At 32.0% G+C, this 24,494-nt stretch overlaps 1 protein-coding gene across 1 annotated transcript in view; it reads right to left on the bottom strand.

The window, feature by feature from the left end:
* LOC129216044 (intersectin-1-like) overlaps window positions 1-24,494 on the bottom strand; it is a 178,647-nt gene that overhangs the window by 126,504 nt on the left and 27,649 nt on the right. Inside the window, exons 5-12 of the mRNA XM_054850189.1 lie at window positions 14,089-14,209; window positions 11,335-11,505; window positions 9,988-10,154; window positions 9,164-9,241; window positions 6,365-6,515; window positions 6,100-6,211; window positions 853-1,002; window positions 557-697 (exon numbers count right to left, since the gene is read on the bottom strand). Coding sequence (XP_054706164.1) covers window positions 557-697; window positions 853-1,002; window positions 6,100-6,211; window positions 6,365-6,515; window positions 9,164-9,241; window positions 9,988-10,154; window positions 11,335-11,505; window positions 14,089-14,209 — 1,091 coding nt within the window. The remainder of the gene's footprint in view (window positions 1-556; window positions 698-852; window positions 1,003-6,099; window positions 6,212-6,364; window positions 6,516-9,163; window positions 9,242-9,987; window positions 10,155-11,334; window positions 11,506-14,088; window positions 14,210-24,494) is intronic.

Genomic DNA, 24,494 nt, shown 5'->3' with positions numbered 1-24,494 from the left:
TACTAGTTTAAAGATAGGGACCAACTTGAAAGTCTATTTTGCTTGCAGTTTGACAGTCACTTAATTACAAATGAGCAGAAGGTTCCTGCAAATAGTTTAATTCTCGGCTCCTGAAAACCTTTAGGCTTTTGGAGACTTAAGGTGAGAGCGAAAGATCAGAGACGAAAGTTGAGGAAGTGGGGAAAGTGGGATTACTTGTAGAATAATACTGCAAGAGTGCAAGTTATTTAGTGGATTAAATACAATTAATGCAACAAAAGTGGTGTTGGTGGAAAATGCGCCGGGAATTAAAATACTTAAAAAGTATATTTTTAAAATTTTTTTAATTTAATCAATTTTCATTGAATTTTTGTAATATTTTTGAAATTTTGATATTTTTCTGATTAAAAAAGTTACCGACTTTTTTCCTGATATCCCTGATCTGTTGCCACCCTGAGAGTAGCATTAATATTATTAATCTCTCAAGCCTTAATTGTAGTTAGTAGTTTTTAAATGTCTCTACTTCACTGAAAAATGCTCAAAACAATTTGCTAGAAAAAGAAATGTAAAAACATACCTTTATTTTAGCTTTGACATTATTCATTTCCATTAACTTAGTATCTCTTTCAGTTCTCATATCGTCTATAGATGATTTTAAATCAGTAACTTTTTTCCTTGTATCACCAATTTTTTCATTTAATTCATTTATTTTAGTTGACTGAAAAAAAAAATATATATATATATATATATCAATATACATAATTTAAATTGTTATGAAACTGATTCTTGACAGAAAAATTTTAACTATATCAGCAAAAGAATTGCTAGTGAAATCAAAACTAAATGCTACAAATACATAATGAAAATGCTAACCAACTGCTCTAATTCAAAGGTAAGATTTTTGTTTAAGTTCTTTAAATGACAGACAGCTTCTTGTTCTTTTTGGCGTTGAGATATTAACTCCTGACGTCTTTGTTTTTCCCATTCAAGTTGCCTTTGTCTTTCCATCTCTCTACGAGCAGCCTACAAATAAAAGGAAAAAATGAAATAACGTAAAGAAAACCCCCGGAATATTCTAGAAACTTGAAATTAGAAGTTCTTTTTTGCTTAACACAATCTTGATGCACAGATCAAGAAAAGCAAAAGGGCATGCGTAAAACAAGGCTAAAGTCCTGATTAATGTTGAAGAAAGCTCTTTTAGAAATTATTCCAATGAAGTGGGATGCACGTTATTCATCAAAACTCAAGCAATTTTATTTATTTTTTTAAATGCTTGAATTAAGGAGTTTGTTTAATAATAAACATATGAAACTCAATGTATTTATTATTAGAATTACTCTCAATAACACTCAAGAATGTGTATCTGTAGGTTCATTTTGAATAAATACAGGAACATAGGAACAGTATGCCCGCAATAATATGGAAGGGCAGTAACCCTTCATCATTTTTTAAATTTTATTCTTTTTTTTACATTCAATTTTTGAAGTCACTGTATCAGTTGGTTGAAAAGAATATATAAAAAGAGGCGACTTCTAATGAAGTTACTGTACTTCCAAACAGTTAGGGGGGGGGGGGAGGTCAATCTAGAAAAACTTCAGGGCCTGATGATTTGCTGCTATTTTAAAAGAATTTGATATCAGAAAACACTTATGATGCTGCTTTTGTATAAAAATCAATCAAATTTGGTTGCATTTTTAGTCACTTCGACTTAGTTTATTTAGTAAATTAAAAGATCATTCTATACAGGGGAACAACCAGGGGGGCCACAGGGCCCATGCCCTTGAACGCTAATTTGAACAATTTTTAAAAACTCTTTTTTTTATTCGAACAAAGATGAATGCGTTTTGAGAAAACGAAGTGGTTCCAAGTAAGCGGGGACGACAAGAGGTCATTTAAAACTTCCCCCTCTCTCTTTCTCGGCATTTAATTTTTCTGTAGTTAGGAACTCATTTGAAGCGTCAGTGATAACAAGATCGTATCATCTTCTGTGTGACAGTAGATGGATAATAAGCAGTAAATCTGAGGAGAAAAACTTCGGAAAACAAATTCACCAACACTTTCGTTTTTCACAGAAACACTCACGATTGACGACGGGTGAAAATGTAATGCTGCAGGGGGGACTAAAAAGATGCCTGCTTGGCCGACCGCACATGTGTTCATTGTTCCCTATATAGACAACTAGAGGACCCGACATACATTGTTCTGTTCAAAATTTGTAACTTGATAAGTTAAAAAATTTCAGTAAACTATCAAGTGTTTGAACCGTTTTGTTGAAAAAAAAAAGTAAAAAGAGAATGTTTTAAGCTGCTTGGTGTCAGAATACGTATATTTATTACAACTTGTTTTATCTAATGCACACTGAGCAGTTGTTCTATTGACTATTTTTTATTGCGTAACTTGAAAGATCTTCATAGATTGCATTATTTGCTCCTTCAGCCATACTCAAAGGATAAAAATTGTCCTCAGATATTACGTGAGAAAACCAAACTACCTATCTAGAACAAATGGGAAATCCCGCTGCAATATCCCCCATATGAAAAAGAATAAAACAATTGAAAGGATATCATTTAAAAAAATGATAAAGGTAAAATTAGTTCTCTGAATGAGCGAAAATCACCCCCCCCCCCCCATGTAAAATAAACACATTCTTCAACTAAAATAACTAAAAACTCTTTAGAAACGCAAAACAAATCTTTGCAATTTGAAATATTTTGCCAAATAAGCAAAAAATACAATAAATTACATTAACAGTAACTTTAAAATGTAAACAAATGATCAAGCAACTCTATAGTTTATAGCCAAAGTCCCCAAGCTACCACGTTACTGTAATCCAGCTGAACAGTGATTGAAGCCAACTCCGACCGATTAGTGATCCAATCTTCTGAGCGAAAACTTTTAAAACTTCATATATTGCCTAATTTGTTTTTTCCACCAAAGATAGATCTTCCACTGCACTGATCTTTTGTGTACAGAACCACCCTGTTATAATTTATCTGGACGAAAATGAAATTTGCTTCGTCTTTAAATTCCATCATCTTTTCCTTTAATAATGTACTGATTAGTTTGATAATACTTAAAGTATTCTTGACATTGGTGCCAAAACTCAGATGGATTTGAAAACAAATTTCGCCTGGTCGGTATTTTCTGATCATTTAGTTAGGAAAACCTAAAGCACCGATCCAGCCACATGATTCGGTGACTTCCATGATTCAACTACGACAAAAGAAGACAAGTTTACCCGATTTCTTCTAGTACTTTACTTCAAAATATATAACGGGATCTAAAATCGTTGCTTTTAAGAAATGAAAAGGCTTCTCTCTCTCTACATTTTATTTATTCTCAATTGACATATCGCAGTAGGAAATTTCATTACAAAAAGCAGAGCTGGCTTTCTTATTGTACTTTGGCAACGAATTAAACATGTATTTAAGTTCTTGCTCAAGAATAGGATAAAATAAATATTAATCATTTGGGAGATATAGCCATCCAATACTTAAATTATTTAATTAAGAAAAACGTTTCTGATTCGATCCATTGCGCTTTGAAACCATGCTTGCCACAACTTAATTACACACAAAAAATTTGATCAAAATCGGTCCAGTCGTTTAAAAGCCCTATGGTGAGAAACGTCCGCACAGAAGACATATATTAAGATATAATTTGGCAGCTTGAAGAACGTTTCGCCCCTCATGATGCAAAGTGCACACGAATACAAGTATTGATCTCAGCCAATGTTTCTAAAACCTCTTTTGAAGATCTTTCCGATGTGATAGAGTTACAAAAACGATGTTGGCCCACAATGAGTGATTCGAGGGGAATTTGCAAGGTGGAAGTTAAAGTGGCAAAATTCAGAAAGTAAACCAACTACCGCACAAGATGCTCTTTTGGAGTGCAACTGGGACATTTTTCTAGAAATCAACACACTGCTTCACCTGTTCATAACACTGCTTATTTCTTTTGCTACCGCGGAGCGATCGTTATCAACATTGCACCACCTCAAGTCCTGTTTAAGAAGCACAATGATGCAAGAATGCTTAAATGGATTAGCACAGCTTTGTATCAACAAAGATATAGTTGTAGAACCAGATGAAGTTATTGAAGAAATAACCAAGAAACAAGGGCGGTTAAACTTTGTATTGTAGACAATTTTATAAGTGTACATATGCAATGTGGATATTTAGGACTCATCAAGTGTAAGTGATTTTATTGATTATTTTGTTGTATTTTTGAGTGATTTCATGCCATTTTAACATGATCCTTTTTTTTTCTCTTTCCTTGAATGATCTTAAAAATATGAATGGTTTAGAGCTTTTGGTGATAAAAATTCGTGTGCATTTTGATTAATTTCATTAATATAGTAAACAAAGTAATAAAGGGTATTGATTTCCATTTATTAATTTGAACATCTTACCGCCACACTGTTGTTTCAAGTACTTTAAAGTTCATTCTTAACGTGATTTCAATTCTGGCATAAGAACAATAAAAGTTTTTGCAACAGTTTTTAAATAAATTGCAAAACTTATACAATTTTAAGGAATTTTACTAAATAATAATAATAATAATAATAAATATATATTGATGTAAAGAGAGAGAGAACGCTGATAGAGTGTTATGAAAAAAAATTGTGTTCCCCCCCCCCCCCCCTAAAAATATTTCCTGGTTGCGCCACTGATTCTATATAGCTTATAAGGAACTAAGGCTTTCTCCTAAAAGCAAGATTGGTAAATGTTTTTGAAAAACTTTAAAAAATTGATGAACTGTGGATTTATCATTTAAGAACACAATAAAAATCGAGTGAATTTTTTTGAGATTGAAGTGGTATTCACATTCGAGGTCACACAAAAGTTAGGCAATTGAGAAAAAGTGATACTTTCAAAGACCATTACTAAAATTTAGAAATGCTCTAAAAAATAGAAAAAAAGTATTACAGATTGTAAAACCCTCTGGAATAGCCGGAATGCAATGCTGGAGCATTCTGTAGGTTTAAGGAATGCACTCAAAACCTAAAACTTACTAAAAGTTCACAGTATTTTTCTTTAAAGAAGAAAGCAATGAAAAGCCTGACATTGTTTATACATTTGGCACAACTCTAAAAGTTTTTTAATGTCCTTTTAAAGTGAGAGGTGAAATCAACGAAGGTATCCAAAATTTTTTTCTGAGACTGACTTGGTATAGTTAACCAGAATTCACCTCTTCTGTAATTAATCAAATGCACTGTTACAATTACCAACACTAATGAAGGAACAAGGGTATTCTAAAGACAAGTTAAATTGGATAGAGCAAAACACATATCCAATTGGTATTCTGTTCTTGAGCAACAAAAACCCAGCACAAGAAAAGAAAAACCAATTTCAGAAGGTGATGAAGCTAATGGGGATCTTTTGCTAAATAATAATTTAATTTCAGTAAAACCAACTGCTGTGGAGCAACAACACGTATTTTCATCAAGCACATCATTTTATGAGCAAAAATTTTTTTCCATTCCATATGAGTATTGTTAATACACATTGGACATTTTTAGGGCACACTTTTCAGTACTAAATAATAATTGTTAATAGGGAATTGAATTTGTAGTGCGAAACAATAGATGTACTAAAGCAGAGTAACAAAAGCAGTCCTTCCTAAAAAGCACAACCTTTTCTATTAGACATAAAAATTTAATTCATCAAGGTAATCCTGCGGAATCCACAGGATCGGCTCCTTACAATCCCGAAATCCCGTGGGACTGAATTCAGCATGGGATTGGAAATCCTATACATAACATTCAAAACACACACACATAGAAACATTTTAGATTACTTTTGTGGCATTAACATTTTTTTAATTCATTCAAAGGTAAAACAAATTGATCATGCATGTCTCAAATCACATTTATCACTTAAGACACCAGGAATATTAGTAGATACATAATGTATTCCTTATATTCGAATTATCTCAATAAAAAGCCAAAGTTTAAAATGCCACGATTCAAATGCAAGCATATGGGTGAAAATATCTTAGTTGTGCAAATGAATTGAGCAAAGGGCATTTTATACAATGGAAAAAAAAAGGTAAGAACAGCAATACAAATAAAGAAATAAAACAGGAAAGTAAAGAAGAAAGAGAGAGAAAAAAAAAGACCTCTCTCTGTTCGAGTGCTTTTCTCCTTTGCTCTTCTTTTTCTTGTTCAAGTTCTCTTTGTTTTGCAAGCTGTTTTTCAAGTTCAAGTTGTCTACGTCTTTCTTGCTCTTGCCTATAATATGAAAATAAATTTTCAAATCACACTTGTTTTTCAACATTTATTGCTCGGTTTCATATCAATGTTTTAAGCATTCTATTTGCTTAAAATGAAATGTTTTTATACTGCAACATAAAGAGGATTTTCAATTACTATTTTTACAATCACCTTATTCTTTCCCTACGTTCTTGCTCCTCCCTTTCTTTTCTTTCTCTTTCTGCTTGTTCTTTTCTTTGACTTTCAAGTAATGCAAGCCTACGACGCTCCAGTTCTGCTTGTCCTTTCTCAAAATTTTCCCGTCTTTTATCCTCAAAAGTAGCTGTAAAGATGGGAAAATATATTAACAGGATGAAAAATAGTTTCATTATTAAATTTGGACAAGCATTGATACACAAATTGTAAAAATTATTAATAATCTATCAAGATTTTTTAAATCCAAAAGCTCAATTTTTAAAGTCTACTGCTAAAAGTACATTAAAATACTTCATTTAAAACAACAGATGGTAAAGAAAACAAGATTGAAATAATGAGACAATCCAGATTTTATTTTTCAGGTCTCATTTTGAGAAAAGAAAAAAAAAGTTTTGTGAACTTTTCTCGTTTTGTAAAAAAATCCTGTCATGTTGTATACAGCATGTTTAGCTGCCTCAAATCTAATCTGAAATAATTTTGGTCTAAAAGATTTCACTGTGAATGACTTGGAAGCTGGAGGTTTCTTTTACTGATGTTTTGTTTTCAGACTAATTGATTGAGCTCAAAAGTAATAAAAGAACCGTTTTTAAATATGAAACTTTGTGAAAGGTCTAATTTCAAAATATGAAATTTATGGTAGTGGTCACTTTTATGATATACAATTTTGTGAAAGAGCAGTTACATGTTATTGAATATGTTATATTAATATGTTATTTGAGCAATTCTCATTTTAAAAATAGAAAGTAAAACAGTTGTATTATTTAAAGTATATGGCCTGATTCCCCCCCCCCCCCCCAAATAACGTAAGGACTTTATTAATAAACCTTTACAAAATTTTATAAAGGGAAAATAAACAAGAGTTTTCAGTTTTGATAATTTTATTTCTTTGTAAAAAACAAAATTTTCCACTAGTTAAACATATTAGTAAATTAAAAATATTTTTAAGATAGGGAAACATGATTTTCCTAAGCTTTGAACTTTAATAACAAAACAAAAAGGGGCTTAAAAAGTTAATCAAATGCAACAGTATGTAAACAATTGTAGCAAGATCATGGTAGAAAAAGTTCAAAGGAAAAGGCTAAAAGTTATTAAGTACTAGCGGTACCCACACAGCGATGCCCATGATAAAAATTTAATGGAAGTCCGTTGAATAAAAAAATTGACGCCCCCCTCCCTCTCTGGTGTGAAATGATCGTTTTTCTTTGTATAAAATGCGTACACACCTTTTCAAAAAAAAAAACTATTTAAGTTTCGTTGGAATTTAAAACTTTTCATCAAATCATTAAATTAGATTTACAGTTGCTTTAAAACTCTATTTAGCGAGTGAAGCGGTTTTTACTGCAATTTAAAATATTTCGCCAAATAAAGGAAAAAAAAAAGACATCAAATAATATCTTTCAAATGTAAAAATAATTCCGCAGCTCTATTGTTTATCGCCAAACTTGCCCAGTAACCAGGCTATCATAATCCATTCGTCTAACGAAAAAAAAAAAATCATCCCGTGGAACATTCAAAAATTATCGTCAGAAAAAAAGAAGAAAATGTCATACATTTCACTCAGATAAAAACAAATTAAAAGTTTCTTTTCTTTCAAAACAAATCGCCAAAACAATGAATTACATTAACGTTTGCCTTAAAACAATAATCTTAGACTGAACTTCTCAGCGCCTATCGTGCCAAGCGACCATGCTACCGGAACCCAGCCCTTTTGCGAGTGAAGGGGATGTTTTTTCTTTGGCAATAATAAACGTTTCGCCAAACAAACAAAAAGGTATAAAATCATATAAACAGTAGCTTTCAAATCTTAATGTATAAGCTTTAAGCTTTATATATTAAGAGCAAAGGTAGCCCGGCTTTGTCCAGTCTACCTTGAGAACAAAAATTGTGTCAAGTGACATATATTCAACAATTAATTAAAAGAATGACTTAATAACTTAAAGAATAACTTAAATAAAAGAAAAAACGTCATGCAAAATTACCCTTTAAAAACAATGACGAAAGATATTAAATTAAGAAATTAAATTGCAAAAGATGGATTCAAAAAGCGTAACCATGGAAACGTGAAAATAAAATGGTTGACAACCTAATGACATATTTCGAAATTGATTTAAAAACACTTGTAACTTTTTTTTCTTTGAAGATAGAAGCTAATTTTTACGACCAAAGGTCGAGAGAGATCTGGAGTAAAAAATCTCGCTTTTTCCAATGCTGTCAAAAAGAAAACTGTGGGACAATTCCTTCACTTTTTATTGATAGATTTAATGAAGAAAGTAGTGCCTAAATTTCTGCTAAGCATAAAAAGGTTCGAGCTAAAAACGCAAATTGCTCCCACTGTAGTTAAGTTAGAGCATTGAAATAAATTCTTTAGAGCGCAGAAAATTCTACCCTTTTTAACGATAGATAATATGAATATGTGCAAGTAATTTTTCACCCCTTTAATAGCCAATAGGCAATTTACGTGAAATTTGAGCCTACATTTGAATTAAAATACGGACTATTTATCGGATTTTTTCGAATAATAGCCTATGTTACTCAGTAAGAAAGCACCTTTCATATAATGCAAGAATTTTTCAAATAGGTGCAGTGGTTCCGGAGGTTACCTCGAACATATAAACACACAAAAATCCGCCCTCTCTCTTTATAATATTAGTAAAGATTTTAGGAAGGGGGGGAGAGAAAGAGCATATTTTATGCTTGTCTAAATACAAATGGTGGCTAAGAGAAGGGTAAAACAAAAGGTGGAAAATAACTTTAAATGCTAGCATGAACACTTACTTTGTTGTAATAATTTATCATCCTTGAAATCTCCAAGCAGATTAATTTCACCAAGGCCATGACTAGGTGCAGAACCAGCTAAAATTAATATTTATCAATTATTTAATTAAGTTCAAAAATCAGACTCCACAAAAATTAAAAGAATATCAAGAAATAGTTAAGCTTCCTACAACCATTGTTTTGCTACAAAATATTTGTTTGTGATGAGCAAACCCTTAAGGGTTTCATAACTTCCTCAAAGATAGTTGTCTTACCTTCCAAAGCAAAATTTGATTTTTTTCATTTGTAGTTTTCCATAAAATAATACTTTTTAACTCTGTTCCTTTCATTTTCTTTCATATTGGCTCCAAATACTTTCATTGGTTTGTGGTTAATTCTTTGTGATGCTTTAATTTAGTTTTTGATTTGCTCACTGCTTAGTTGGATTTTCATTCATTCATTAGCTCACTTGTTTTGTATCAAAAAAGAGGTTCTTTGTAGCCTTAAAACATGTCTGTAAATTTTTTAAATTGTGCTTTCTTAATTTCTATTATTCTATTATTTATGAAACAGTAGTTAAAAAGTCTTTTCTTTTTAGCAGTCATTTTAAACATTTTAACCATACAACAAGGAATCTCTTCAAGGAAATATTATCCAATATTCTAATTTTTGTCCTACTTTATCATGAGACATCTATGTAAAGTTTTCCTCCAGGAAATCAAATCTTTTTCAAACATATAGGTTATTAAAACTGTGCTGCAAGCTAAAACATTTTCTGGACATAGCAGTTGCATCACCCTTGTCAGGAAACGGTTAATGGACACAGTATGAGAAAAACTGCTTACTTGACTGAATGCTTGTTGACCTTTTACGGCGATGAGATGGTGGTATTAAATCGGGAGGCAATACCCCAGGTAAAGCATCTCCAGCTTTCACGCTTTCAGCTAAATGCATGGCAAGAACAAATTCTTCACAAGAAAGTCTGCCATCACCATCAATATCAGATAAAGACCTAATACGGTAAAAAAAATGTTTGATAAATTACTTTCAATACAGTTAGTCAGTGGCAGCGATTCGGAGTGGCAACCGCCCATGCACTTTTTATGGTTAATTTATTTATTTTATTTTCCAATTCAGGAACAAAAACTAAAAATTATAAAAAAAGCAGAAATGTCAAAATTTTCAGAACATAATTATTTGTTTTACTTTTATATCTGTTTATGAAACATTATTTCACAAAAGCAGTAACTTTTAGTTCATGTACTTATTCATTGTTTAGATAGTAGTACATTAATAAATTTTGCCTAAACAAGCCATACATGTTCAATGAACTTATTACCAAGTGTTTGTGACATTTTAAAATACTTTGGGGTTTTTAATGAAAGTCTAATTCATGTCTAAGTGTTCCTTCGGGGAAAGTTAATGTGTAAAAAAGTCATTAAAATCTTAATAAAAGTGTGAGTGAAGTTGTTAGATTTACATTAATTACCACTCATCTGCTCTTAAAACCAGCCCTAGCAAAATTTTGTACTCTTTCTCTCTCTCCCCTTTTTTTCCATTTTATTTTATTTATTTATTTATTTTTTTGGCTGCTGCTAAAATTCCTGTGGGTTTTAGTTTTTTTTATTCTTATTGCCCCCACCACTTTTCAGTCTCAATCGCCGCTTCTTGCAGTTAGTTGATTAAATGCTCATTAATCTAAAGTTAGAAAACATAACTTGCTACATGTCATAAAAGATGCTATTAACTCTGCAGATAATTTTTAATACAAAATAATTTCTGTCAGACATAGGAGTAGTAATGAACAGAAATACCTAAACACCTAATTTCAATTTCAGATATAATCTGAAATCAGGAACGTCAATCAACTCCTGATTTCAGATTACTTCTCAAGGAAACATGTGACATAATGTAGGGAACGATATTTGATCTTTCTTTCAATAACAGAACAAGATTTTTTTCTATTTTCATTCATTTCATCAAAAATGAACTTGAATTTAAGCATGTATATTAAATGCACTTGCTATTGTGTTGAATTTATACATGAAAAAGGTAGGGAAGAAATGACAATTAGACTTCCAAGTAGGTTTTTAAAAAATATTGCCAAATTGTGATTTAAAATGATTAAAAAAACAAACATTAATTAATAATTTCTAGTATTGTATGGCAAATAAAAGAAAAAAGCTCCATACCATATCTGAGCCAGTACAGGTTGGCTCAATCCTGTACTAACAAGCATGTTTTTTGCTTGGGCACCAGTAAGAAAACCAGTTCGAGTCCTATCATAAGAGTTGAAAAGCTGAGTGAACTTTAATTTTGACTGTTGAGAAACAGCCCATTCTGTTAAAGCAGCAGGAAGGCCCCTGAAAGTTATAATGCAAATTTTTAAGTAAATGAAACACAATAAGAATGGACAATTTTCCATTAAAAATAATTGTAGGATCTGGAGGCGGGGGGAATGTTAATTTGCAGAAAACCTGAAATTTTTAGTCTCATGAAATGTTTTGTAGCCAAGAACAGAAGCACTCATGTATTCTCCCTCTGAAGCAGGGGCGGCAAATAGGGGGGTCGAGAGGGGGTGGTCGCACCCCCAAATTTTTTGAGAGGAATGATTTAAAAGGAGCAAATTCAATTTACGTAAGTCTCAAATCAATGTTCAAGAAAAACAATCTGGCTGGTTCTCCGTAATCGTTGATGACACTCGACACATTTCCAGACATGAGCAAGTGTTTTCCATTTTTTAAATATTTAGAAAATCATTAAGCCTTTACCAGCCTTTTCAGAACAGAAAAAACTGATGAAGAATCATGGTTAATTTTAACTAAAAACTTAATTTTCTCATATAGGCTAAATATCTCCTTCTTGGGTTCTCTGTCTAACGATGGTCATGAGGCCCGTGCAGTGTTGTCTATTTAATGAGTGTTCATCAATTTCTTCTGCTAGAAACACATTTCAGCTGCTCAATTCATTATGCTTTCATAGATACTCTTTAAAAACACATACGATTTTTGAAAAAAATATCTCACATCAATAAATATCTTTTCTGGGGGCTTTTTAACTATGCAATCTCCCCCCATATCATGATTGTTTGCAGTTAGCCAATATTTGTTTTGTTCCATACTGAGGTAATTCATGTTTAAGAAACTCGACCCCCCAAATGAAATGCTGAAATGCCGCCCCTGCTCTGAAGCCTAGCTTCAATGCACATAATTAGTATCTTTATTGCAGTTTATAAATTTTAAAGTATCAAGACACTGGAACATGGATAATTTTCAGTTACCATTTAATACAAGAAATAAGAAACTTGCAATAAATACTGAAATGAACGAAATCGAAATTATTAAAAGAATCTGCATTAACTTGTTTTACCCAAGTTTTATGAGGCAATAGTCATAATCGATTATTATCAATTAAGTATGATAGTTGGAAAGAGCAAAGAAAAAATTTATCTTACTTGGACAATTTTTTTGCTGAAAAATTAAATGTTAATTATTTTTTTGTGAAATGTTAGGTAACCAAGCCTGAAGAGATATTATTCCTTAGAAAAATTAATTTGAAAAATGAAATGAGTCAAAATTTGACTAATTTTCACTCAGACGGCTTCTACTGAGTTCTGCTACTAAAAATAATTGCTTCAGCAGTTTCTCATAGAAAAATTTAGTCCCCAAAAGAGTCACTAGATGCAGAAAAAAGTTTCAAAATAGTTTCCTCTTTTTCTTTTTAAAATAGCATTTATGTCATAATAATGCAAAAATATTTCAATAAATACATATCTTGGCAGCATAGGCTAGCAGGAACACTCGAAGCAGGAGGATAGACCTATACCCAAAACAAATCTTACAAACCTTTTTCAAACAACTCTTAAGGAAAAAAAAAAGCTTTACAACATATTTTCCAAACTTTAGGCAAACACTTTTAAGTGAACACTAAAGAAAAAAGAACTGACACATTCTGGTACAATTTCATTGACTGACCATTAATTAGTAAGGTTACAAGAAATTAAAAAGAAAATTTTACTGATGCTCATTCAGAACAAAAACAACAGTAATCAAAAATTGTACTGTCCACCTCTGGCAAGTTGGGCATTGCTGCCTGACTGACTAAACGATTCCATTTGTTGAAATAGGGGTGAGGAAAAACGACTTAAGAACTTGTAGATTTAGTTTGCAGTGTTATTGCCCATTTGGCGAAGAAGAAGTGTTTCAGGTAAGAAGTAGCAAGAGGTACAGGATTTTCTCGCCAATGAAAGGGTTGCAATGGTAGCCCAACTCTGCACTTAACAATTCCTCTTTTTACTGATTGCTCTCCCTTGAAAGAAGTGGACTTGCTAAAGGACTTAGTTCAACTTCTGAAAGGTGAATAGTAGTTGCAGAAACGACCTCTATGCAAAAATAACAATCACTAAAACAAACCTTTCACAAAAATAGAGAACACAAAACAAAACTTTTTGCACAAAAATATGAACATCAAACATTTCTGGTCCTGAAAATATTTTTTACATTTCAAAATTTCCTACTTTTTGAACTGTTTATTTACAAAATAATAAATGCAGCAAAACATCCTCAAATTTTTCCCCCTTGGAATGGTTAACTTATGAGATGTTAATGTAAAAAGAATTTTCAATTTCTTTTAATTTTTTTGCCCTAGGAAAAAAAAAGAATACTGGGAGTTTTACATCTTTTAGTTGCTTTTTCATTAAAGTAGTTGTGGATTTTAAAAACTGAATGCAAAACATTAGTTTTTGCTTCAAAATATTCGCTTTTTTAGTCTCTAGTGTCAGTTCTGCAATTATTTATCCGGCAAATCTAGCTAATTTCAATATTGGTTGCGAGGAGAAGCATTAAGCTAGATAATGCTGGTCTGTAATACGCATGTAGAATATCTACACAAATACACATACAACTCAGTGACAACACAATATGACTAAATATAAATTTTTCACTTACGTTGGGGAATCCTGACTGCTAACAGAACAAGAACGTGGTTTGTCTACAGGTGATGCTGGTCGAACAAACCCTGCTGTAATATTACCAACAGGAGCAGGAGGAGCTATAGGTAATGCAGCACCTAAAAATACCAATTTATGTGGTATAATTATAACTAAAATAGATCAAATCCGATTTATAAAATTATGCAAATTCTATTAAGCTAAAATAAAAAACACTGTTCATATCAAACATATTAAATAAAATTATAAATGAAAAATTGATTCAAAACTTTAAACTCAAATTCACACAAATTGAGAAATTCAGGTGCATAATACGATGATTGTAACTGGAAAATAATCAAAAAGAAAAATTAGAAACTTGATTTTTGGGCTTTATCTTGGTTCAGGTGGGCATTGGTGTATTAAGAAGTTTATAGGTGTTGTATGCTGCTCATGATAGCTTTTGGCTTGTTTTATAAAGAGTACGACAACTATTGTCCGACATGCTTGGTCTGATAGATTAAAATTTTTATTGAACAGTCTCATTCACTAAAGCACTGTTCACTAAAACAGTCTCGTTTTAGTAAACAGTGGATTTTTACGAAATTGTTAGAGAAAGTACAGTAACCGTTTAATGTCTGGTAAGTAACCATTTAAAAAAGCGTAACCATGGAAACACAAAATCAAATAAGTTTCAGGAATTAAAATGCAAAAGAAAATGGTTAACAATTTAAATGGGAGTCAGATTTTTTGAACTTGATTTAAAAAGGCTTGTCACTTTTTTTCCTTTTGAGATAGAAGCTTAGTTTTACGACCAAAGGTTGACATGGATCTGGAGTAAAAAATATTGTTTTTTCCAATAGTGTCAAAAAGAAAACTGTGGGACAGTTCCTTCACTTTTTATTAAGAGATTTAATGAAGAAAGTAGTGCCTGTATTTCAGCTGAGCCTAAAAAAAATGAGTTAAAACGCAAATAACTTCAGCTGTAATTAAATTAGACTTAGAGCATTGAAATAAATTGCTTAGAACATGAGAAATTCTGTCCTTTCCAACGATATGTAACATTAATATGTGAAAGTAATCTTTCACCCTTATATTGGGGAATTTATGTGAAAACTAGACCTAAATTGGAATAAAAAAAGAAGTACTCGTCGATTTTTTTTGAACTGGTCTGCAAACCTTTCTGTTGCTAAAAGAAAGATGCTGTGAAAATTTCAGCGAAATCGGCCAGGTAGCTCTCGAGTTTTGCGCATTCAAACAAACAGACGCTTTTTGGAGACCTGGCACCTCGAAATTCTTCAGGCAAAAGTTTTACGGCAATAAAAGCCTTTAGCTAATCACTGAAGAGCCTCGAATTATTTTGCCTTCCTTTTCAAAACTTGTTTCTTTCTTTTCAATCATTGTCACTGGGTGACTTTAGAGGTTATTTGACAATCAAAATCCCTGGTCCCCCACTGCCTTGGACTAAGCCCGGAACCAGGAACCGCTGATAGCTTACTCAATACCCAGAATCACCTACGAAATACTGGCAAGGAAATTTTACATTGGTGATTTGGATGGAGGGAGGAGAGCGGGTAGAAGACATGGATGAAAGAAAGTTTTTTTTTTCTTGGGCGATTCCTTTAGTAATTAACAGTTGTATATATTACGTTATCATTTTTAATAGTAATATAAATTTTGCCTCCTTTTTTTTACTAAATAAAAATTGTACAGATCGTTTTGTTTCTGTAACAGTGTCTTAGGACAGCAATATTTTCCATTGCAATTTTAATCATTTGTTTTCTTGCTGTCGTATCTCCGATTGTATTCAATCAGTTGACGAGCAACTGGAGGTGGCTCATCTTTATTTGGCAGAAAGCAACATCTTGTTTCGCTCTTTTGCCTTCTTAAAAGCTCTGTAGATTTTTTTCCCTTATGCAGACAAACGCCTCGTATCTGTTATCGTTAATTTTTAAACGCCCAATTGCGCCCTTCTGTCATTTTAAAGCGCCCTGCAACCATATTGTGATTCCCCCCCCCTCTCTTTCCTTCTTTTTTCAGGTCTTTAAAAGAATAGTTTTTGAGGGGACTGTTTTTGCGATTGTTAATTTTAAAATTACTTAAACTTAAACAGGTATTTTGAGACATTAAAAAAACATTTTCAGATAAGAGAGCTCTTTCAATCTAGAAGTAAGACAAACATCCCGTACTTGTAATTGTTAGTCAATTTCTAAGCGCTCTGTTGCGTTTTTAGGTACCCCCTTCAGTTATTTCATTTCACGTTATCGCTACAAAAATGTCTTTTTCCAGATTTGCGGAGTCAGAGGCGAAGAGCCCGGAGTCAGACTGATTTTAGGGTAAAGGAGGCCCTCTGTGGTGTGCCCTGCTCCCCATACTGTGGGTGCGGTTACGTAAATCCGGGCCTGCCTCTTTCCTCATTTTTCAGGTCTTCAAGGATATTTTTTATACACTGTTGTAGGCGAATAGTTTCTTGAAGGGTCCGTTTTTGCCATCTTGAATGTTGAAAAGACTTATTGAAAAATATATTTTGAGACAACAGAAACTTCTTGCAATTTACAATAAAAAAGTTACTGACGAACTGTGGGAAGGTAGTCAAGAAATGAGACTACTTTTATCATTGTGAGAATATTTATTAAATTAATCATTTAAACTTTATAACCTTTTACTTTTTTGAGGAAAATGTTTCCTTTTTAGAGGCATCATTATGTACATATACTGTTAATTCATATCTTCCCTTATCTGATTCCACAATCGCTATTATTGACTTCTCATTTTCTCATTTCGTAAAATTTATTCACAATTATTTATAGATTTTCCGTTATTTTCAGATAACATTATATTACGTTTTTAGTTATGTGTTTAGTCATGTTACTTTAGCTTGGGATGTGGTAATAATGTTGACCAAAAGAGCAATTTCTTGTACACTATTATACGGTAATCACAACTTTTAAATATTATTTTGAATCCAAAAGAATATTTTGTTTTTATAATAATGAAGTATTTAATATTATCAAGTATCGGTAATCAATAATATTTTAATTCGTTCAAAAAGAGCAAGAAAGTCAATGAAAAGTAATCAGTTAAAGTAGAAACGTCATAAAAGCTTTCCAGGTTCCTTTTGCAAAATTTCTATGCAATTATTAAAGAAATTTTGACTTTAGGTCAGTGGCACAACCTGAAAGGTGCCCCCTACCCCAAAATGCTGAGTTGAATATTTTTCAGAACTATTCTTTATTATTGAAGAGAAGCAAAGAACACGTATTGGGAAAACAAACTGATTTAAATGTAATAATACAGTAGGGGGGAAATCTTAATTTCTTTTAAAGAAATCTTTGAAAGAAAAATATTCAATAGTTACAGCTTATTCAGTTAATTACCCCCCCCCCCCAACCCCTATTCCTTTATTTTTTTTTCTTTCCTAGTTCGTCTAAAAGTAAGCAAGTCTTCAAAATGCTACCCCTCCGGACCTCCCCCCTTCCCCCCTTCCACACCGAAAGCATTATGTAGCATCTGAAATTTCATGTCCAAATCTTCAATTTCTCAAAATTTTCAGGGGAGGCCCCAAATACCCAGCAAGTTCGAAAATCGCTGAAAATTACGTTTTTGGAGCTTCAATTTTGAAAAATTACTGGTTCTAGTACAGTGACCACCGCTTATATGAATCACGTTTACTCTAAACAGTTTTGATTCCATAAAGTGACTTATTCACAAAGCTGGATTTTATTCTGTTTTTGACAACTTGATTCATTAAAGCGGTTGATTCAATCAACCACTGATTCAATTAACCGGCGTCCACTGTATTATAATCGCGTTTTTAAGACATATACGAGTAAAGGTCTTTGAACCGCCTTCCTCTAATACAGCAGTTCCCGAACTTTATCGGCTACGGAACCCTTAGTACTTCACTTACACTTTAAGGAACCCCTAAGACAAAATGCTAACAATCTGAAAGTCAAATGAAAAGTAATAATCATTCACAATCATAATTACTTATATAAAAGAAACTCGGTTTCCAGAAATTTTTCATATTTTGACATATTAGCCAGTTTTAAGTTGTGTCCAACCTACTTTAAGTATTTCTCGAATCTGTCCGTGTGTCTACGTCTACATGTATTTGACCGATTTATTGTGGACACTCCAACTCAAAGCGTAAAGCATAGAATCGGACGAAATTTAGTACATATTTGTTATCCCTATTGCTCTGTGTGGAAAACATTGAAAACTTACTGATACTGATGTTTTTTGTTCCAGTTAAAAAAGTTTTTTTGTTCATTCAATCTCATAAAAACTTTTCCTGCAGAAAGCAAGCATATTTCTGTCTGGGAAAGTAGTTATTTGTGTTAACTACTCATGTCTCTAATATGAAGAATATAAATATAGCTGGAAGAGTCTTAACTGAAGGGCATGAAACTTGTTAAAAATACCGTTAATGCTAAAGGAAGAATTTGCTTCAAATCAGATGGAATTTTCTTTGTCATGCTCTGGCATGGCGATGCGAAACACTGTGTCAACTAAAACTACAATCTGTCGTGGCACTTTAAATCCTTGATGCTATTTTTTTTTAAATTTATTAATTTACTGTGGAAAATAAGTTTTGCAATAACTAATTCGTGGCAAAACACACTTTGGGAATCGATGCATTAAAAAATAAAAAAATAGGTTCTTTAAACTACACTTACCTCCTTACCTTTTCCAGAAAAAAGCTCCAGAACCTTTTGCAAAATTTCTATGCAATTATTAAAGAAATTTTGACTTTAGGTCAGTGGCACAACCTGAAAGGTGCCCCCTACCCCAAAACGCTGAGTTGAATATTTTTCAGAACTATTCTTTATTATTGAAGAGAAGCAAAGAACACGTATTGGGAAAACAAACTGATTTAAATGTAATAATACAGTAGGGGGAAAATCTTAATTTCTTTTAAAGAAATCTTTGAAAGAAAACTATTCAATAGTTACAGCTTATTCAGTTAATTATCCCCCCCCCCCCCCAACCCCTATTCCTTTCTTTTTTTTTTCTTTCCTAGTTCGTCTAAAAGTAAGCAAGTCTTCAAAATGCTACCCCTCCGGACCTCCCCCCCTCCCCCTTTCCACACCGAAAGCATTATGTAGCATCTGAAATTTCATGTCCAAATCTTCAATTTCTCAAAATTTTCAGGGGAGGCCCCAAATACCCAGCAAGTTCAAAAATCGCTGAAAATTACGTTTTAGGAGCATCAATTTTGAAAAATTACTGGTTCTAGTACAGTGACCACCGCTTATATGAATCACGTTTACTCTAAACAGTTTTGATTCCATAAAGTGACTTATTCATAAAGCTGGATTTTATTCTGTTTTTGACAACTTGATTCGTTAAAGCGGTTGATTCAATCAACCTCTGATTCAATTAACCGGCGTCCACTGTATTATAATCGCGTTTTTAAGACATATACGAGTAAAGGTCTTTGAACCGCCTTCCTCTAATACAGCAGTTCCCGAACTTTATCGGCTACGGAACCCTTAGTACTTCACTTACACTTTAAGGAACGCCTAAGACAAAATGCTAACAATCTGAAAGTCAAATGAAAAGTAATAATCATTCACAATCATAATTACTTATATAAAAGAAACTCGGTTTCCAGAAATTTTTCATATTTTGACATATTAGCCAGTTTTAAGTTGTGTCCAACCTACTTTAAGTATTTTTCGAATCTGTTCGTGTGTCTACGTCTACATGTATTTGACCGATTTATTGTGGACACTCCAACTCAAAGCGTAAAGCATAGAATCGGACGAAATTTAGTACATATTTGTTATCCCTATTGCTCTGCGTGGAAAACATTGAAAACTTACTGATACTGATGTTTTTTGTCCCAGTTAAAAAAGCTTTTTTGTTCATTCAATCTCATAAAATTTTTTCCTGCAGAAAGCAAGCATATTTCTGTCTGGGAAAGTAGTTATTTGTGTTAACTACCCATGTCTCTAATATGAAGAATAGAAATATAGCTGGTAGAGTCTTAACTGAAGGGCATGAAACTTGTTAAAAATACCGTTAAAGCTAAAGGAAAAATTTGCTTCAAATCAGATGGAATTTTCTTTGTCATGCTCTGGCATGGCGATGCGAAACACTGTGTCAACTAAAACTACAATCTGTCGTGGCACTTTAAATCCTTGATGTTATTTTTTTTTTAAATTTATTTATTTACTGTGGAAAATAAGTTTTGCAATAACTAATTCGTGGCGGAACACACTTTGGGAATCGATGCATTAAAAAATAAAAAAATAGGTTCTTTAAACTACACTTACCTCTTTACCTTTTCCAGGAAAAAGCTCCAGAACCTCCTTTCCGTAAAATCTTCAAAGTTTGTCGACAAATGAGTTTTTTTATTTTAATTTCGAAAATTTGAAGGGGGAGGAATAATTGATTTCGATCTATTATTTTTTTTTTTTAATCGATTGGGGCCAGTCCTTGAAGCTCAATTCCTTACCCTAATTCAGTAAATCTGGCCTATAATCGTTTTTTTAAAGCTTCAATTTCTAGAATATCCGCTGAAACCAAAGTACTTTTTTTAACCTAACATCAGCAAGGAAAGTCTAAAATTGCGTTTTTAAAACTACAAGTGTCAAAAAATTTCCGGGGGAGCACCCCCGGATTCCACCTTTTCCTTCCTTCCTTTTCCCTATTAGATCTGAATCCTTTTATCTTTCTTTTTATTTTCCTGTGTTCCCTCTAAAGAAAATTCTTGTTGCGCCCCTGTTAGGAGAAAACACTAAATTTTAGAGCATACATATCTCACTTAAAGGAAAAACCTGCACTACTCTCTTAATACCATTCCCGCTCTTCAGGTCAATCAAAAAAAAAAAAAAGGTAGCAGGCAAAATATTATAATCCCACACACACACACACACAAGGACGACGACTCCCTTCTCCCCGAAAATACCCCGTAAAACATCCAAATAAAAGTTTGAATGCACCTCTCGTGTAAAACACGTATACAAGAAGTTTTGTAATTAGTAATGAGCAATGACACATCATGAAAACCTTTTCTCCCGTTGCACCCCCCTTGTTATATATAATCTACAATTGGTAAATAAGTGCAGACATATCATGCGCCCCTCTGAAGTTCTAAGGTTTGCGCCCCTTTGAGGAGTCCAGTCCGGCCCTGAAAGGATGCTTACATTAAAATTAAAAAATTTTCTTTTCTAGAAAAAAATTTATTTTTAAAAATTCATAATTTTTTGCACATTTTATCTTTGTTTCATTAGTTTACATTGAAATAAACATGCAATTCTGTTTTTGGAAATTTAGTCACTTCCACCTTGCAAATGACCAAATATGGCAACTATGTGAAAAATTTAAGATAAGAAGATTTTTGAATCTGTAGTATAAAAGTCGTCAAATAATTGATAATCCTTAAAAAACTACAATTAAGTCAAAATAGTCAGTTTTTAGCACATAAGCGTCTAAATCAATAAGAATAAAAACAACGTTCTGAAGATAAAATTTTGCATTTTTCCAGAAAATAATTACGAATCATCCACAAAAAAGAAAGAAAGAAAAAAAAAGCACATTTTGCATTTTTTTAACAGTTCACATTGCAATAAACATCCAATGTCGTTTTCGGAAACCTAAGCACTTAAAAAGTCTTGTGTACTTCCATCTTGGGAATGACCTAAAATGGCGGCTACGCCAAAAATTAAGAAATAATTTTTGAATTTATATCATGAAAACAATTCAAGAATAATAAATCTTCATGAAATTACATTTCAGATGAGAAGTTTTTAGCATATTTGCGTCCAAAGCAATTTAACTTTAAGCAATTTAACTTACAATTAATTTTTAAGAACAAAATTTTTCATTTTTCAAAAAAATTAAGTACATATTTAAAAATTAAAACCAAACAAAACAATTTGTAGCACATTTAGCATTGCTTTCATTAGTTTGCAGTTAAAGAAAACATCCATTTCTGTTTCGTCTTTGAAAACAAAACAGAATTTTAAGCATCGTGTCTACTTCCACCTTGTGAGTGACCAAAAATTGCGCCCACGTTTCACGCGTTACTGAAGAAAACTTTCCGATCAAAAAAAAATAATTTTCTCAATCGACTCTCCCATCCTCAGGCTTGTAATTCGAAAGCAGTAAATAGTATTTTCCCCTGTTGTGTTTGTGCATTATTCCTGTTCACAAGAGAAAATTTTTTCTCGTGAACTACTGAGGGTCTTAAATGGCGACTGTTGAAGTTGTTTTTGGGTAGCCACTTTTTAATTGCCAACGTCATTTTACCTCAAAAATTTAAATTTTTTTCAGGAAACATCGATAAAAACGAAGATTAGATCTTATGGCACAAAATTCTTTTGAAAAAGAAATTTGTTGGGGAAAATTGGAATTCCAGGTTTTCTGCGAGTGTACAAACCCTGATCAGAAGTCAATTAAAGAATGATCTTAAAAACACCTTTCAGGGAACTGTCTCAGATTAACTAAATAAACTCTTTTTCTTACTTACTCTTTTCTATGTTTAAGTATTCTTGAAAAGGCCTACGAGCCTAGCTGTTTGATAAAGATATACTGTGTACATTAATCTTTTGGAATTTTTTGGTTTTTTTTGCTATAAGTGAGGAGTAAAATGCATATATTGAAAAATAATAGAAGCGTCTGTTTTCAATATACGTATTTACTCTATTTTTTACTCAAAATGCAATTTTTAACAAAACAAACGTTCTTAAGCTCACTTTGTACAAGAGAAATTTTCTACAAATTTCATAAATTCCTTATTTACACAGTGTGTAAATTAAGTTGCATGGTTAAATTCTGTTGATTTTTTTTACTGCCTAAACCTCACACTGCCAAACTTTCAACTACGAAAATTTTCTATAGTAATTAATTTTTCATACACCCTGTGGTATTTTTGGGTTGCTTGAAATTCTTTCACTTTTTGGACAATATAGCTCGAAGTAAATTGTAGTCTATGTAGTGTGAAAATTATAGCAAACAACAAACAACAGTGTGATCTCACTTCTATGCATTTTTGACTCAACACAAGAGAAGAGAGATAGCTTGTCGTCGGACTCAAATGGTAAAGAAAGTAAACAACAAAATATTTTAGACGACTGCATATGCTCCATGTAATGTTTTAATCAAGTTGAAACAACCTTTCCTATCAATAGCTTCTGAGGAAACTAATAATTTCAAATTCTTTTGTCTGAAGACACTATATTCATAAGTACAGCGTTTTCAGCATGGCTTCAGGGCTATCATTCTCAATGGAGGCACTAAAACCGGCACTTTCCAATGACAGACTAAATAATTTAAATGTAAAACAATGCAAATATTTTCATGTTAAGATTATTGAATGTGCGAGAGATAAATAAAAAAAGGAGCAAAATTTGCTTGAAATCGCTTAAATATTAAACTTCATCAGATACAGGCATGTTAAAACTTCACCATTACAATATTTTTTTCACGAGCCCCCTGAAAACCTCCTGCGGAAAAAACCTGAAAAAAAAAAAACGTCCAGGTCAAAATGTCATTTTGTCCACTTTTTTGTAACCTGAAAGTTTTTAGTTCAAAATTTGAAGTTTGAAAATAATAAATAATTATATAGATTATTCTTATTCAAGTACTATTTCAATATAAAAATAGCATACATAAATATGCATATAAAAAATTGATTGAAAAATATTTTAAAGTGAAAATGAAAAAATTAAGATCAGTTGAAGTCTATGTAAATGTGTACATAAATAAAATCAGTAATAATAAGTTATAATGCATGTAATAGCATTTATAGAAACAAACACATCAGCTGTGCATTTTAAGATGTTTATCTGTGATATGGAGGTTTATTGCCTATAATAATTGCATTTTTAAAATTAAAAAGTAGAAATAAAAAGTTTTTAAAGGTTGGAGTTTCTCAAAACATTAAAATCACAGTTAAAAAAAAAAAAAAAAAAACTATTTGATATTAATAAAGGAAATGTTGACATGAAGTGAAATCTGTTTTTGAAATACAAATACAAATATGATGATCTGCAACAGGCTCTGAACCCAACTAGGCTGTTCCTAGTCAATTTATTAGTCATCAATGAAGATTAATGGTCATTTTAAAGCTATCTACCCCCTTGCTCATTATATCCTCTTTCGGTACACTGTTCTGAGTACACACAACTCTACAAAAGTAGTAATTTGTATAACATTAACATATCCATAAAAACAAATATTTTGCTATGGGGTGACATCAATAAAAACTTGAAAAATATAACAGTAAAATGTTTTTATTTTAGAAATCTTCATTTTGAAAGTATGTCTACAAGCATTTCTTTCGACTTTTCTATTAAATTTAGTTTCTATTATTGTAATATGTAATAATATAATCATGCACAATAACTTATTCAAATTGTTAAATTTTATTACTTCTAAGTAAATTATGATCTAAAATTAGTTGCACTATGTGTA

Source organism: Uloborus diversus, chromosome 2 (assembly GCF_026930045.1).
Source record: "Uloborus diversus isolate 005 chromosome 2, Udiv.v.3.1, whole genome shotgun sequence".
Classification (NCBI taxonomy): Eukaryota; Metazoa; Arthropoda; class Arachnida; order Araneae; family Uloboridae; genus Uloborus; species Uloborus diversus.
This window is presented reverse-complemented; position numbering and strand designations above follow the sequence as displayed.